We start from the raw sequence: 17,483 nt of genomic DNA on the forward strand, positions 1-17,483 counted from the left end.
GCAGCATTACATCATCGAGGAATGGCTTCTCTGACAAGCACCGTGTGTTTATGATGCTAATTTTAAATTCCCCAAGGACAAACCCTCACTTCTTAAAGTTGTCACAGCCAGTCTGCCAGCAAGCCACTTCAGAGAGGAGAAATACTGCCCGTACAGCCCAGCGCTGCCTTCAGGCTAGCAGAAGGTAATGCCAAAATGCCAGTAAGTTTGGGAACCCCTTTGGCTAAAGGAAGGAGCACATTTGTGCTTTCCCACCCAGTTCCTGCTGAAGTGACATGCATCACTTTGTGTTTTCAATTTCACAGTCTTTTGTATATTCTGTTAGCTCTGCCTTTTGTCCAGTTCACTGCTTGCCTGCAGAGACAGGATATAATGGTTATGGGGCTATTTTTTAACCTCAGAAGCTCCTGGCCTTAGAAACACTTCAAACCTTCAGGGAGGAGACAGAGAACTCCTCAATTTTTATAGCACGTGCCTTGATACAGAAGTACAAATACAAATAGTTCCTTAACTGTGTAATCACTGCCTGCTTTTTGCTGTCCTTGGCCAAGGTAGCCAGGAATAAAAACGCCTACTGAAGCCATTAAGTCCATCTGCTGGAACTGAGCAGTAATTTTTCGGGCCAGAGCTCCACTTCCTTTAGCATCACACGTTTGCCTTAACAAAAGTTCGAGCCCTCATTTCCTCACTGTCACCGCAGGGAAGGTTCAGTTTTCACTTGCGGCCGTCGGGCCCTGCTCCCAGCAGCTGCAGCGCTGGGCCTGAAGCAAGCAGGACAGCAGCTCCCTCTGCCGCCACAACCGAGCTATGGAGCGCTTAGGAACGGCTGCCGAGCAGGGAAATTGTTCCCAGGGGAGGGTGCTTGCACAGCAGGAAACAGGACGTTACGAAGCACACGCAGAGCCCCCACTATTTCTGAGGAATACAGAGGCTGGGTACGACTACTGAGCCAGTCCCACACCAGGGTTTGTCCTACAGCTGGTTAAAAACCCATCTGTTCCCGGTGCCATCCATCAACCCTAAGCCACACACCTCTGAGAGGTTAAGAGTTGCTGCTTGGGAAAAACGAGTATTTGGTTGTAAAGGAAATACCACTGGGCAGGGCATGAGGGCTGACAGGACAGGGCCCTGCTGGGTACTTCCTACTGGTTTTCAAACCCAAAGCGTGGAGGACTCTGCGCATAGTTATCTTTAATGGCTGTGTAAGGCCTGCAGGGAGCGACAAGCAGAGCACAGCACAAACTCATGCACAACAGATACATAAGATCTCTTAGAAATCTTGCAGAAGAACAGAAAGGAACAGTTTGGAAGTTGATACCTGTGTAAGCTCATGAGCTGGGCTTCTGATTTACAAACTCACCTTTTCTTTAAAGCTGGTATTTTTACATGGTATAGAAACACTTACTGAAGTACTAAGTGAATTAACTTATTTCACAATAAAAATATAGTTTAGTTCTATTAAATTTTCTTCTGAAAATAAACGTTTCTATTTCTTCTGCTATCACAATAAATTAGAATGTATCACAAATGTAGGCTTTAAGCAGATTTATAAATAAGCAGGAATTAAGTGGGCCACCTCTAGTTTAAACTGAATTCAAGGCGTTTAGTAAGAGATAAGCTGAAGGTGCATTTATAATCCAAACTCATTTTGTCAAGGTAAATACATGTAACTGAAGTAGATGTAATGGGATTTAATGCTGTGGTACTTGGATGTAGGATAAGTACTCATGAATGATCTGTTCTTCTTCCTCCAGTGTTAAATCGAGGTAATCCTCTTCATGTTCAGGAATATCCTCTATGATTTCATTGACTGCATCAGTCTCCATGTCTTCATCTGTTGGTGAACTGGAAGACCCTTCCAACAAAGAACAGCAGCAGTGAGTTCAAACATGGTATCTTCCCCCTTTCACCAGTCTGTTACTGCACAACTACCTCAGCTAAAGCAGCTCAGCAAAGGGTGCTGCAGGGTAGCAGTTTCTTCCTGCTATTTAAAGCTGTAGGAAAACTCTTAGCTGTACTCCAGGGATTGCTGCAGCCCTTACAAGCAATGGCAGAGACAAGCATGTGCAAGTTTCCTCTTTGCTAAATAGTATCAGTTGCAGTTCCACACATAAAAGGGACAGGAGGAAGGAGTTTGTGGTCAGATCAGCTGACTGTATAGCACAGATTTGGAATAAACTTCCTAGCAGTCACAACCTAGATACTAGCAAGCCAAAATATCATCAGTGTCAGTAGCAGGTGCAGGAAGCACACTCCAGCAACTTAGTACTTGCTCTCTGAAAGAGTACAAGCAGAGAGAGGTTGGTGGTTTTGGAAGAGAACTGCCATGAGCCAGCACAATGAGATGTGAGAAGCTAGAATTGCTTGTGAACTGGACAGGGCCACTTGTTTCTCACTGAGCAAAGTGAAGATGCAGACACCCAGCCTTGTGCACCAAAGCCACAGCCCACTCAGCAGCAGTTTCCTCTTAGCCCTTCCCGGGATGCCTGTGAAGGTTACTCTTTATTCTGGGCTGCACCCATCCTGCACACTGCCTAGAGCTGACAGCCATCCCTTATGGGCTGCAGCTTCCCTGGGGTAAGGGATGCCTTGCTTGTAACCGTGCTGCTAACAGAAGTAGTCTGGGGCATTACTCAAGGTCCTCTAACAGTATTTAGGCAGGAATCACTTAAGTGCCTCACACAAAAGCCAGAAGGACAGCTTTCCCATGCCCTCCCCTCTGCATGCTGTAGGCAACATTCTTACCTGCAGACTCTGTAGGTGAGTCTTTGGATGAAGTTGATTCTTCTGATGGACTGGACCCTTCTGGAGACAGCAGGAGTGAAGCAGGAAGAACTCCCCCATAATGAGCAAGGATTTGGGAAGCTAAGTGGATGTTGCCTTTAAAGACCTTTAGAGCTTGCTCTGCTGACTCACGACTGAAACCCATATACATCAGCTACAGCAAGGGGAAAAGAACGAAAGTAACAAAAAAAATCCAAGCTATTCCAGCACCAAGGTCTGCAGTCACAGTCCTTCCTCATACACAAAGGAAAGGCCTGCATGCCAGGAATTCCAGGACACTCTGGTTTACTGGAACAGTTAGCAACAGGGCAGTTAGCAGAATCGGGAGCCTATTGTTTAGTTTCAGACCCATTTTCCCCCTGTCATCAGCAGTGTGCAGTGCTGTTCCCTCTGCCTACCTAACTGCTGAAGAGCTTTTCAAACAGCCTGTGTCCCAACCTTCTCCCTTGTAGCAATGCAATGCTCAGACTTGAACACATTTCTCATTTGCTGTCCTTTTTGGGACAGAGCATTAAAAGGCAAAGACTTCCTTCTGCACCTGCGTGTGACAGGTTGGTGTAACAGGCAGGAAGACAGAAGTGTGATCTGTGTGTGCTATGTGACTGCACCATGAAAAGCAGATGCCAGAAAGTGAGTCACATTAGCAAAGATGTACAAATATTCCTTGACCCAAGGAAGATTTGATATGTTCAAAGGCACAATTCAGAACCAAGACAATCAAGTCTTAAGAAAGCAAGTGGTCTAACTTACTTGGTCAATGCTTTCCTGGGAAACCTGAAGCTGGTTCATGGCTACAGGATCATCATCATCATCTTCCAGCAGCACCTCAGGATTGTCAAGAATAAACTACAATAAAAAGAGAGGGATCAGAACAACAGACATCTGCTAGCCCTTGTTTGTCATGGAGATGTGTTTAGCCCAGTAACTGATACAAGCAAACCCCAGCCAAGTTAAGTGATGTAAGTCTTTGAGTCAGGAAGTGGAAGTTCAGTTTGGAAATGGTAGCCATGAACTAACAGACTACAGAAAACAAAAGTAAGCTTAACAATACAACAGCAAATGAGTTTTTTGTACTGAAAATCAGGTACCTTAAAAGCTTGGTCCAGGTTTCCTTGTGTATACCGAAGCGCTACCTGAGCAGCTCTCTCCGAGTAGCCCATACTTTTCAAGGTATTTATGTCTTCCATTCGCTGCTGCCTTTTAGCTCTCTCCTCTCTCCTTATCTGTGCCTTCTCCTGCAACAACACAGCCACGGCAAAGCTCAGGGTGCATGGAGATGCTTCAGCCTTCCCCTCGGCATAGAAGGGTTCTCAGATTTACTGCTCTGACTCTCTTGAGGAAGAGGCATTTTTGAAATCTTTATTTTTTTCCATGCAGACAGCTGCCAGCCATTCCTGACTAAATAAAGTTGCATTTCCATCAGCTAGCACAGTTGCTGTACTTCTGCTCTGCAGATCAGCTCTTATGCCACTGTAGCTATTATCGGCCCTGTGTGGTACTTGGTAAACCTGTTGGGCAGATGGGCTTGCAGACAACACTTGCCAAGGACATGCGGGAAGAACCAGGCACGGAGCCAAGGAGTTCTGCTCAGCCCTCCTCTCAGCCATTTGACTTCGCTGTCCACATTTCACCCTCTGAAGTCTAGAAGTGCCACCTCGGCTTATCAAATGTAACTTCAGGCACCTCAGGTCTGGACAAAAAAGTCCTTCTCCCCTCCTGAAACTTCCAAGTCCAAAGTCCATAGTAGAGCCTGATGGTTACCCTCACAGCACTTTATTGTGCAGTCTCCCTCTTTCAGACCAGCCAAACCCAGGAGTCAGTGTTTAATCACGGTGGGTTTATTCCTATACAGGGGAGTGCTAAATAGCAAACACAGGTGCAAAGTCTTCCTGTGCATCTCTGTGGTACAACCACAAGTCATTGGCCATCTCATCTGTTTTGGGACAGGGCTTCCCTAGTACTAGGTTTTGGTTTCAGCTTTGTGGCAACAGATGTCAAACTGTCAGTTCCACTAAGCGTGCCAAAGTGGGACAACCCAAGTCCTTAATTTAGCACCACGCTGCGCTAGTCACACCAAACCTGACCGGAGGGACAGCCCAGCTCACACGATCCTTGATTCAGTACTTGCACTGCACCATACCTCTCTCCTGTTGGTGATTAGATTGGCAGCATGCTCCACATCCCCATGGCACGCTCGCAGCGCAAGGCGAGCTTCCTGTTCTGAGAATCCCAGGAGAGACAGGCGATCAACTTTGTCAGGATCTACGGAGAGCTCCCCATACAAACGAGAGGCCTGCACACAGAAAGAACACAATGATACTATGTACACTCTTGCTAACATACAAACAAAAGGTCTCCCATTTTTCTGAGCAAGCAAAGACAGAGCCCAAACAGGAGCTACTGTGAACAACTACGAAGTTTCACCTAATAGTGTCTTACCTTCTGAATATAATCAGCAGCCTCCTTTTCTCTGCCACTGTGGTAGTGTCCTATCCCTTGAAGGAGGTAAAGCCGTAGAAATAAAACCTTCTCACGACCATAGCTTCCCTGAAGAATTGTTTAAAGGAGAAGGAGCGAGGAGGACATGAGTAGAAACGAACTAGTCAAACACTTTACACATCTAAAGATGACACAGCCACTAATATGTGACACTTATTGTGCAAAGTACCACATCTGAAATGCTGCTGATGCCTGTGCCGTGACCTTCCTGTCAAACACTTTCATTGTGCTGACAATTGCACAATGAGATTACTGGCTGAGGAGACAGGAGGCGACTTCTGAAAGTCACTCCTGTGATAACTGAACAGCAACTGAATACAGATCCAAAACAAGAAAGCCCCCCCTAATGAAGTCAAGCCAGGCATACTTTGATATCAATAAGTCTTTCATGGTTCTCTCCGTAGCACCTCTGGAAGCATCTCTGAGCCGTGGACAGCTTTTTCTCTGCGTCATCCAGGCAGTCCAGCTGCTCCAGGCGGAAGTAGCACCACACTATGTCCAGCTGCAGCACTGCATAGTTATCCACAGTGTTCAGCAGTTCTGTGCTACACTCACTGGAAAACACAACAATTACTGGGCTTCTGGAAGGGACTGCTTATTTTTCCCACACCCTTTGTAACACTACTGAAGCATGCTCACGTCTGAGGAAGCACACACTTCGTATTTGGGGTAGCAAAGTGAAGTCAGTAGAATGTTAACACCACACTCACTAATACACAGGGCGTGACTGATAACTACATCCCAAAGAACTGCAGTAGTCACTACTTGTTTTGTTACTATTTAAGACAGCAACTCTAAAAGCAGAACAGAATGAAACCCTCTGTAATCTTTGAGAGGACAGAGATGACAGTTTTCATGCACATGAACATGCCAAGTTCTGTGTCAGTCTCCATACACACACACAGATGAGGAACAGATGGGGACAAAGTTATCTTTGGGTGTCCCCAAAGAGCAGTTTAGGGCTGTGTCTGCCGATTGGAAGGAAACCAATGTACCTGCAGCAACTCGGCTATCTGCACCACCTTTAACAAGAAATTACTACTATACAGGAGCAATTGCAAGCAAGCATCTGTGTCTCTCAGGCTAATGGAATTCATAGCCTAGTACATGAATATTGACAGTTGCTGTTTACGTTGATATGACAGATTAAATTGCCCAGTGGCAGTATCTGTTCCAGCTGTTCTACGTGAAGCCACCTGTCACTGCAAGTCAGAGCCTTTGTCTGCTGTTTCCCATCTGCAGAGGAGGAATGAAGCAATCCTGGGCAAAACAGGGCCTGATTTACATGCACAGGTAGAGCTAGTGCTGTTCTGGTATTTGGCTGACAACAAAGGAAAGAGACAAGGACTCCAAAAGGTTCTTACCAGAAGTGTTTGTCAGCATCCAACAAATAGGGCAGAGCTATTTCATATTCTTTCTTCTTCATTAATGCCCTGCCCTTCTCATGATAACCCATTGCCAGCACAAGTGCCTAGAAAAACAGATTGAGATTTCTTTTGTACCTCCCTAACCCACTTTTATAGCTAAAATGAAGTATCTAGGTAATCCCTTCACAACCCTTACTCTTCTTAGAAATACACAGAATCCCAGAAGGTTAGGGGCTGGAAGGGATTTTGAAAGATCATCCAGTCCAACCCTGCTGCCAGATAGGTTCACCTATACCAGATCACACAGGAATGCATCCAGGCAGGTCTTGAATATCTCCAGAGGGATATTCTGTACCAGCAGTCCTAGTTCACATTCTTTCATATTTTAATCTCATCTGCTCATGTTAAAATATTGTACAAGTGAAAACAGTAAAAGTCACTGACACGTGAAATGTTGCACCCAGATTAAGAATGCAACCCAGAGTAGATTTTTAATGATGAGTGATGAAGAGCAGTGTTGTTCTGGGTGCTACACTTTGTAGCAGCATCCTATCTGTATTGCTTTTCTCTGACTGCTATCTTGCAGAGCTGAACAATTTACCTCCTGCAACTCCTCAGAAATGAAAATTAAGTTTGGGTTCCTGCAGTCAACAAATGGAAATGTAAACACCATTTCCAGATAGAAACAACCTGCCATATTCTTCTCATCCGTGTTCAACACTAATTCAGACTTGAGCACTTGAACATTTGATGCTTCAACTCTTCAGGTGAATTACTACTTCAGCACTTCACCAGAACAGCACACATTGTAAGAATGGACAGTTGCTGTTCCACTCATCCAGAAACTCCAGATGACACAGAAAACACAGAAGAGGCTAGGGCAGCAGTTAACACAAGCTGGGGCTTGCTCACTTCTTTTTTGCTAGTGGGTACAATTCCAAGCCTTTGTAAAGCTTTTTATTCCTCTCCAGGAAACCCAGCACTCTTAAAAGACAGCATCTATCACAGCAGCCAGTATCAGCTATGCATTCCTACAGTACTGCAGTCCACACTTCCATCCAAAGAGACTTTCAGTTGAGAATGAGGCATTTACTTGAATGGTGAACAAATTTCAATTTGAGAGGCATCACAATAGAAAAGCTATCCAAAAGAGTTTAAAAACAGTCCAAATTTGAAAGCTTGGCAACTTTCCAACTGAAATGGAAGTCTAACAAACAAGCTGATTTCATGTTGTTCAGAGGCACCTAGAAAAGTAACACTGGTGCTAGGATATATCAAAAGTCAAATCTCATCTCAAAACACAGAAGGAAGACAGGTACCAGACAGGGGCTGGTGAAAGATTAGACCTGCTATTAGATGAGCAGAAGTGTCTCCAGGTGACTGAGTGTTCCCAACTGCAGAATTCTATTTCATTTTATTTCAAAAGTAATACCTACTGCACCCAGGGCTGCATCACAAAGAGCCTGACTCTATTTCTGCCCCATACTGGAAATGCTTCATGAACCAAGCTTTAAACAAAAACATCTCTTTTACCTACTTTTTTAGCTTGAGGAGGAATCTCAATTGACCTTCCAGTCTGGTTAGCTATGTCTAGATATGGATAAGAATCTGGATCCAAGTACTCCTCTGAAAGACAAGAAAAAGCAATTCAAATTGTAGATCCAACCTTCAACAGAGTGACTGCTGTTTTAAGATTAGATCAGTAAGTACATGGTTAAACAAAAAGAAAAGTCCTAATTACATGTAAAGGCTGTGGATTTTTGGAGGCACCTACCAACAGCAGCCCTGGTCAGACAAACATAAGGAACTCTGGAGAGGTAACCAAGAAGGCCCTGTTCATCCAGAAATGTAGACACAACATTAAAAAGTAACATGAACTTTTTTGCTGAAGACAAACATCTGTATTTTCCATTCTGTAACATCTGAAGTGCTCTATCAAATGAAGCATAAAAGACAAAAAGCCTCACCACTGAGCACAGTTGACAGAACTGGAAAAATACAGCTCGGTATTTTCCTTCTCCCCACATCTTTAATGCTTATAACTAAACTATCAATTTTGTTTTCACTTCCATGTGATTTAGGATGAAAGATGCTTTTCTTGTAAACAAAAGACAGTTAAGTAGGAGTTTGCTGAGATTAAAAGCTTCTGCCCTGCAATTTTTCTCATGAAACAAAAGGGTTGTTAAATCCTTTCTGTACTTCACACAGAACCTTCAGCCCCTGAGCCCATTACAGACTCCACTCTATACTCTGGCATTGTGCTGTAACTGACAGTTGCTGGTAAATACCTAAAAGGCCTATCCAGGATTCAAAGGCTGGGATCTAAATCACCCTTTAAGTACATAAAAGGAATCACTTCTTTCATTTGTTCAAAATCTGATATTATAGCAAGAAAGAGGCTGTCACTGACTGCAAAAAGCAGCTCTGTTGAGGTATTTTTGCATTTGGCAGGAATTCATTACATGCTCTGTTTCACGGTTCCTTGTTTGTGACTTTCTGAAGCAATGAAGCAGTGATTTGCACTCACCATCCAGCAATGCACTTCACAAGCAACAGCATTTTGAAAAATTACTACTGTTACATTTACTCTGTTCCTTTAGCTTAATCCACAGTTGCCAGCAATCAACATCAAACACAATCAGAACAGAACAGCCAGATTACAGAGAATGACAGATGATCTGTTCTGCACAATGAAACCATGGTTACACACAGCCATAGCTGAGAAGCTACCAGAAAAGGGTGTAATGACTTACAATTCATTATTCCACTAGCCTCATGGCTACAGTAAATTTCAGGTCTGTTCTCAGAAGCCATCAGTGCCTTAACTGTCAAGGGCCAATTAAATAATAATTGATTCATATTATATCTAAGTATTTTCTAGCATTCCAGTCATGTAAGAAGATTTGGAGTAGAAGAGAAAGTTTTAGTCAACTTAAAATTCAGTTTTCAAGTAGACAGAAAGCTAGATGAGTAGAAACTGAAATCCAGCCACAGCACAGCCACTGTTCTGTGTTGAAAGTCCACTATAAGGATAGTTTGTGATGCACTGCCAAAAATCCCCAAAGCGAGCAACTCTCTTTACCTCTCTCTGACAGAATTTCCAAACCCTTCTTAGTTCTTTGCATCTTGTCACTTATTTCTTTTTCTTTCTTGCACTGGAGCTCCTCTTCCTGAACTTTTCTTTTAGTTTCTTCATCACTCTGCTCCAGCTGAAGTACCATCACTTTTGCATTGTGTGTTACACCCTGGTCTTCAAGGGTTTTGCCTACGAAACAGTGCGATGAGTACAGTCCAAATACAGCATTTGTGAAGAGACCACTTCACACTGCACTGCTGCTGGGGAGCAACACCCATGGATAAATCAAGCTGAACCCCTTTGCCTTACTGAACTGTATTATTACTGGAGAATTCAATGTAAAGCCCTGCCAGTTAGTCACATATTCAGCAGAAACTCAGAAATTAGGATCAAACTTGCATCTTAAGAGAGCTATTTAAAGGGTTGGTATGTTTCTTTGCCTGCTTTCTTCAACATACTGAAAAACAGGATTGTTTCTGTTTCAGTTAAGTGGTCCTCAGGCAAAACTGGAACAACATGTCCAGGATCAGACAAAAATAGATGAAGGACAGAAGAACTGGGAGCTGAATCCAAGTTCCTACTGTCAATTCCATGGCTCCAATTCTGATGTATCCTAAGGGAAGTAAATATGTCTGATGCTTAGGCTAGCAATAAAGAGGAAGCTGCTGTCATCACTTCCCACAACAGGCCTGAAGAGCTAAACATGTGTAAAGCAGTACAAATAAGTTTTTGAATGTGCTGTTCTGCCATATGGTTTTGGAGGAAATTCAGGGTTTCTCTTCAACATGCATTTCCAGTGTTTCAACACCTGAAAGATGTATTTTCCATATTTGTATATATTACAGTTTCTAGAACTGCTCTAATTCAGTCCATGAATTTTGATCATTATAAACTATGACATTTCCTCTAGAGCAGAAGCTGACAAACATTAACTGCTAGTACTTGTAAATTCCTGCAATTAGCAGAGTTGCAATTTTGCTTCTGAGAGTCAGTAACTAGAAAATGATCATTAAAAAGTATACTCAAACTAGAGATACATACCCAGGTCAAGCTGCTTCTTATTTACAATTATTTTGATAGAATTTTCTTGCAGTGCATGTTCCTGTGCTATCCTGCAAAAGAAATCATTTCAGCTGTGAATACACAGCTAAGGCCATGCAAGAGTTGTTAGAATAGCAGTGAAGCTTAAAAAGGAGTATGCTCTTAACTGACTTAAAACTCTTGCTACAAAAAGCTGATAGAAGTAAAGTAACATCATCAGCTTGGTACACTGTATAGAGAAAATCTGGGATGTAGAAAGGGAAGCCTGCTCTAGTTGGGGGTGTCCCTGCTGACTGTAGGTGGGGTTGGACTAGATGACCTTCAGAGGTCACTTCCAGCCACGATCATTCTATGATTCTAAAAAGTGTAACGGAGAGAAAAGAATTTGATTAGGCTGAAAAACACAAAAAGAAGAGAAGCTGATCAGAAGACCTGCCTAGTTACAGATCAGGAGCAGTGATCACTTATGCCTTCTCAGCAACTTGCTAGGGACTTCCAGAGAACTATCTTCTTCCACAGCTGCAGCTTTCCTCTTTTCTGTCTGTTAAACCTCACATTCTTACGTGAAGCTGTCCTACACGACATGACATACCTTACATGAAGTGTCCTACAGGGACACTGCACATGCTATTCAGACAGACTGAAGACACATACATGCTAAGGAAAAGCTGAAACTGAACAAAAGGGCCCTGTTTGTCTTTTTTTTTTCAGTGCTGTATGACAGTGCTATCTCATTAGAGAAGAACCCAAGCTGGTTACACTTACTGTGATCTGAGCTCCTTGCCCGTGATGAACAGGTTAGTTTCCAGTGGGAGTTTTCTGCTCTACAGTCATTATATTGGGTGGGGTAAAGGAGGAGAGAAGGGGGAGGGAAGCATGTTATGATGATATTTTGGACGTTTTCTTAATTGTTTTACAACAATTACAAATTCTTTTTCAAATAATCACATTAAGAGGGTTATGGTTGGGCATACATATTAGTCATTTCCAGGCAGGGAGTCTTGTACTTGCTATACAGTGCTGAAAATTAACATTACAACAGCAAAAGATTCAGAATTAGATAAATCTAAATTCAGACCCAAATAATTTAAATTGACTAATTTAATTAAGCATTTCCAATCTTAACTCTGCTTTGTAATTATGCTACTCACCTGTGACTGGCTAAGTTATGATTAATTCTTAGTAGTGTCTCTGGTCCCAGATTAGATAAGCTGGATTTTAGAATTAATTAATTCCCCTATGCCCAGTAGCATTGGAAAGAAGAATTAAGAAATTCTTTGCTTTAACTCCATGGCAATCACTTGATACCCTCTACCCTTTAAGCCATCACATACCCTGGTAATTATTTCTCACTGCAGGAGAGAGAAGAGTTATAATGGTTTGTTGTGTTTTCACATGTATCCACTAAAACAACAGAACACAGTTTATAAAAACCTTCTAAGGCACAAGAGCTTGGGAAAAAAAAAAAGACAAAATCTTGCCCTGTTCCAGAGTAAACATTCGCTTCTGTGGCTGAGAAGATGCCTACAACCCTTAAATGGCTGTAGATAAAGAACTTCTCTTCCGCTGTTATCAGAGGGGATGAACACCTATCAGCACTGGGGAAGATGCTGCTCTCACATGTGATTAAAACTAGAGCTGCTCTGAGATGCTTGTGCTGGCTAGAGACTGACTGAAGGTAGAAATATTCCCAGTTAAGAGGCTCTGTGTTACTGAGAACCCAACCATGGGCCTGCTTCTTGTCCTCTGACCACCCTGCACGGCACACTTCATATCCATACGGATGAATCCTCTCAGCCTTCAAAAGCAGAGCAGCTGCATCCGAAGTGCCATGTGAGATCAGCTCCCAACCATGTCAGCCCTCCCCTGTGCCTGGGCATGGCTGGCAGGATGCCAGGTGGCCTGGACTAACTGCACCAGAGCTTGGCAGCACAGATGTCCATCAAACAGTGGCCAGCCACACTTAGCTGACTAGGGCAGATACAGTCACAGAATCTGCTATGGTGACCAGTTTGATGCTGATTTAACTAGACTCACATCATTGTTCTGGCATATTTTATGCTTGGAAGTAGAGGCTGAAGCCTGGCTTTAAAAGGGCAAGACTAAATTCAGTTCTGCATCTTTGTGAAGCTTTCAGAAGCCTGGCTTTGAAAACAACTGATGAATACCACCACAAAAGAAAATCTTCCTTGTTCCCAAGCTCAAACACTGGATATATCTATTCTAAAGGTTAGCTTGTAACTGGTTAGCTGCCTGGGCTAACACAAGGACAATGTCATCACCGTAAGAACATTGCCATATACTACAGTTATTCTTTTTGATGCCATCAGCCATATGTGGCATGACAACAAGTTCAAGTTGCTTACTGCACTTAAAAGGATTGTTTTTTTTTACATGAAGTTTGCCATGTAAACAAAAGCTGTGGCAATACAGTGCTACTGATGTGCTAATTCAACACCTGAAAACACAGACCTGCTCTTTACTCAACAGCAACGTCATAAAGAACCAACCTGAACTAGACAGACACTTAACTCCAATGTACTTTTAAGTGAAAGGTTGCCCAGGGTTGCCCAAGGCACAGGTTGCCCAGGGAGAATGTAGATGCTCCCTCCCTGGAGGTGTTCAAGGCCAGGTTGGATGAGGCCTTCAGTGACCTGTTCTAGTGGGAGGTGTCCCTGCCTGTGGTGCAGAGTTGGAACTGGCTGAGCTTTGAGGTCACTTCCAACTTAAACCATTCTATGATTCTAGGTAGTTTCTCATTACATCCTAAGGGAAGACGATGACTGCTCTGCCAATATTCTATTCCTTTGCCCTGATATTCCCACACACTTGGTAAGCTGAACAATACCTCAGTAACTGCCCCGCTATATTCTATATACCTAACACAGAGCTCTCAGTAAAACACCTGAAGAAGCTGAGTAAGTGAAAATAATCTGCATGAGATACGTACCTGTGACATGAAAGGCCAAAGTAAAGCTACTTATGCTGACTTTGTGCAGTGCCACTTACCTTTCTCCGAGGCAGATATATGTCAAGCCTTGCAATTCCAGTCACTTTAAAGTTTTCATTTCCTGTCCCACGCTCAATGGCTTTGCAGCGTATTTCTTCCAGCATATTCTCTGTATCGCTCTCACTGACATTCAGCTTGGATGAGTATTTTTGTGCAAGCTCCTAGGAAAACAGCAAGAAGAACTGGGGAAATGCACCAGTAGGAAGACATGGGAGACAAACAACATCAAAAGGAGAGAATCTTTACCTTCATTTCTTTACCAGCTTCTTTTTTTTCATTTGTATACGGTGGTTTCCACAGCTGGATTTTGTCCTCTCTTAAGAAGCTTGTCAGTTTTGCTATCAAATACTTCTTTTGCGCCATCCTTTTAAAACAAAAGCACAAATGGAAGGAAGAAGAAAGAAAAACAGTAGGTTTTTTTACATACAGCTTTCCTGCACTACAACACTGAACTTTTTCAAGAATTCTAGGTGACATTTTTAATTGTACAAAAAAAAAAGATGGAGATTAAAATGCAGTCCCCACATTTTGGAGGGGAACTGTTATAAAGAACTGGAAAGGGGTGCTGAAACCTGGATTACAGCAGGGATAGTTCAGAAGACTCCCGTGTTGGGCCTTTCTGTTTCAAGAGAAATTGAATGTCTGCCTCAGCCTTCATGTGAGCTGGAATTGCAGAAGGCATCAACGCACCAAAATTCACGATCCAATTCTGCCCTGCCCTGAAAAGGATGGCACAACTCTCCCTCTAAAAAACATCCTTGCTGTACCTCTGCCTTCCTGCTTCTCCCACTCCCCTACTTAAACATCAGTTTCACACCAGTGGATAGCTGAACATTAATCATTAGCCTCTTTGGGAGGACAGAAGAGTGTCAGAACCAGAAGCTTTACCATGACAAGACCATAAGGCAAAATGTGCAGCCCTCCGGTAAAGTGAGATCAGTTAGAGCACAAGAAGCTAAGAGCAGACAGTGATCTATGCCTTGCCTTCCCACCCCAGTCATTTATCAAGCTAACTTATTTAATAGCATCATCAAATTCTGGTATCATAACAATGAAACAGCTGCGTGTCACTTGCCATAGTTCAACAGACACTCTTCCCACTCCCACTGCAAAGCGAGAAGAGACAGACAGGGCACAAGCAACACAAACTGCAGAGGCCGAGATCAGGGATGAGGCATACTGTAAATCTGCAGCAGGCATTAAAGTACCCATCTCTGGAGAGATGCTGACAGTAAGAGTTTATGCTGAATTCATCACCTAAAGTTATTCTAACTCGGCTCAGAAAAAGCAGCAACCACTGAAACAACATGCCCTAAAAAATGGAAAAAAGTGAAACAATAGAGAAGGCAGAGAGAGGACAAGCCAAGGCTGAAGCAGAAGATGTCGTTTAAGCTACCTAGAAAAGCATTTAAAACCTTGGTGTATGTGCACTAAAGCTGGCATTGAATTCGGATGAATCATTTTCACTTGTCTTTCAGAGAGGTTTTGCTTTCTCCTCCTTGTTTACTAGCACGTTGCTCTCAGCAGCAAGAGGAAAGATGACTCAAACATTTCTGGTTTTCCAGTTTCAAAGACTGTTCCTTGCTCATAAAAAACACTACATGAGAGCCAAAATCCCATGGGCAAACAAGGTGTAGTAAGTTTCCTGGCTGAGCTCAGCTTTGGTGAGCTAGGATCTTTGAATGCTGCTCTTTTAGAAAGGCTTCTGAAGGATTGTCTGAACAGCTGAACGGCTTAACAATCCTTCCTGACAAATTGCAGCGCCTGGCCGAAGCAGCGGGGATAACCACCGCACCCTTTGCCTTGCCGGGGCGACGTTGTTATTTTAGGGCCAAGACAAAACATGGCCTCTACAAAGCAGACAGCAGCAGACACACTCCTTTCCCAAAGACTGCATCTAAGCTATTAACGCACCTTCTACAAAGCATGTCAGGCAACCCTCACAACCAACCTGCAATCATTAGCTTCCAACTTTCAGGTTATGCTGATACCTTTTATAGCTATAATTCCACTTAAGACAATAAAAGAAGTACCCGTGGCTTTGTGGCACCCAGTAAAACAGTCTAAAAGAGCAACCCACACTTGAGACTATGGGCTGTAAGTTCAGGTAGCTTTTATAAACTGGGCATTCATCTTTGTCTCAATTCTATTTTATCCTTAGTCTAAGTTAGTGATTTCTGACTCACCAGCTGGAAAAATCCCCAGTTTGCCACCACCTGTCATAAAAATGTTGCTTCCACAAGCTCAAACCCAATCATTTTATGTGTAACACTTCCAACGTTTATCATTAGTTCCTACTTCACCGTAACCAAACTGCAGAAGTTTGTAGCTTGCTTTTCCATCAGCCCCCACCGCAGACGCTCCTGACACTTTCACTTTCGGTACGAGTTTAAGGGAACTCTCTCACAGCTGATTTAACCCAGGGTAGTTCCCAAGGGCCATTTTGAGCGCCAGACTGTTCCTACAACCCAAGTGTCATCCTCTAACGCCAGCTCACCTTACACACGACATAAATAAAGTCGCATTTTGGACGGAAGGCACAGAGAATTCTCAGAACGGCTTACTAATAAAGCAGTATGCATTAATTTTCCCTGAAGAGAAGCAGGAAAGCCACCTGGCACAACTTTCATACGTTCCTCTTGGCTAAAGCAGCAGTAAAGACTGAAGCATCATCAAAAACCAAAGCGCAAGCCAGAAGCTGAAGGAAGGGATGGAAACCCAAACAGCTCGGGTGCCTGCCCGGGGCCCTTGGACGTCCTCGGGCCTCCCAGGTGCACATCCAGTTTCGCCCCCACTATGACAGCACCAAGACCCCAAGTCATCGGTGTCACCGGGGGATTTTAAGCACGGCCGCAAAGCCTCCGCCCTTTCCACACACCTCCAACCCACGGCAGGTGGGAAGCATTCAGACAACCACAGGGGTCTCCTATGGCGGCAGCGGAGCTGGTGCAACCGGCGTCTGCTTCTGAGCAGCAACCGCAAGGCTGGAAGCAGCTAGAAGGAGCAGACCCCGCCGGGAGGGGGCTGGCAGAGGGGCGATCCCCGGCACGCCGCCAGGAAGGGGCTCTCGTCACCTCAGGCACCCACCTGCGCCCCGCTGCGGAGCCCGGGCCTCGGAGCCCAGGGAGTCGCTGAGGGGAGCTGGGGCCCTCACGCAGCTGCTCGCTCACAGGCCCGGCGCCGCGGCTGGCGGAGGCCGCCCTCCTTCAGGCGAAGCCGCCGGGAGCGGCCGGGGCGGCACCCCGAGCAGCAGCCGAGGGCAGGCCGGAGAGCGTCCGTTCCAGCGCCGGTCCCGGCCCGGCAGAGGCAGGCTCCTACGGAAGCGCGGAAGGCCCAAACCAATGGGCGCTCCTCACGTGGCTGAAGCCACGCCGCCAGCCGCCATCTCAGCGCCCTGCCCTCACCCGGCCGCCGGGCGTGTGGCGTTGTGTGAGTCTGGCAGGTGCTGCTGCTCTGCCAGTGTCTGCAAAGGGCTGCTTGGCTGCGTTGTGCTCTGGCGGGAGATGGCTGCGTGTCCCCAGCGGCAGCTCCCCTCTCCGGGAGGGCTCGGGTGGAGCCTGCCGGAGCTGTAACTTTCCCTGTGTGAGGCAAAGGACATTTCTGCAAGAGAGCTCCTCCCGAACGGGCGGGATGCTGTCAGCAGTGCCGGGCGGGATGCTGTCAGCAGTGCCGGGCGGGATGCTGTCAGTCAGCAGTGCCGGGCAGG

At 44.7% G+C, this 17,483-nt stretch overlaps 1 protein-coding gene across 1 annotated transcript; it reads right to left on the reverse strand.

Annotated features, from left to right (window-relative positions):
* Positions 1 to 1,171: 1,171 nt before the first annotated feature.
* NUB1 (negative regulator of ubiquitin like proteins 1) lies at positions 1,172 to 17,090 on the reverse strand. The gene is made up of 15 exons (XM_064162865.1): positions 16,865 to 17,090; positions 14,024 to 14,141; positions 13,777 to 13,938; positions 11,533 to 11,591; positions 10,768 to 10,838; positions 9,733 to 9,915; positions 8,188 to 8,276; positions 6,648 to 6,754; positions 5,651 to 5,837; positions 5,224 to 5,331; positions 4,925 to 5,077; positions 3,873 to 4,019; positions 3,535 to 3,630; positions 2,746 to 2,938; positions 1,172 to 1,855 (listed from the first exon to the last, which is right to left on the reverse strand). Exons 2-15 carry the CDS (start codon positions 14,138 to 14,140, stop codon positions 1,692 to 1,694), a joined length of 1,836 nt encoding a protein of 611 aa, XP_064018935.1. The 5' UTR covers position 14,141; positions 16,865 to 17,090; the 3' UTR covers positions 1,172 to 1,691.
* Between the last annotated feature and the right edge of the window lie 393 nt (positions 17,091 to 17,483).

Source organism: Pogoniulus pusillus, chromosome 23 (genome assembly GCF_015220805.1).
Source record: "Pogoniulus pusillus isolate bPogPus1 chromosome 23, bPogPus1.pri, whole genome shotgun sequence".
Lineage (NCBI taxonomy): Eukaryota > Metazoa > Chordata > Aves > Piciformes > Lybiidae > Pogoniulus > Pogoniulus pusillus.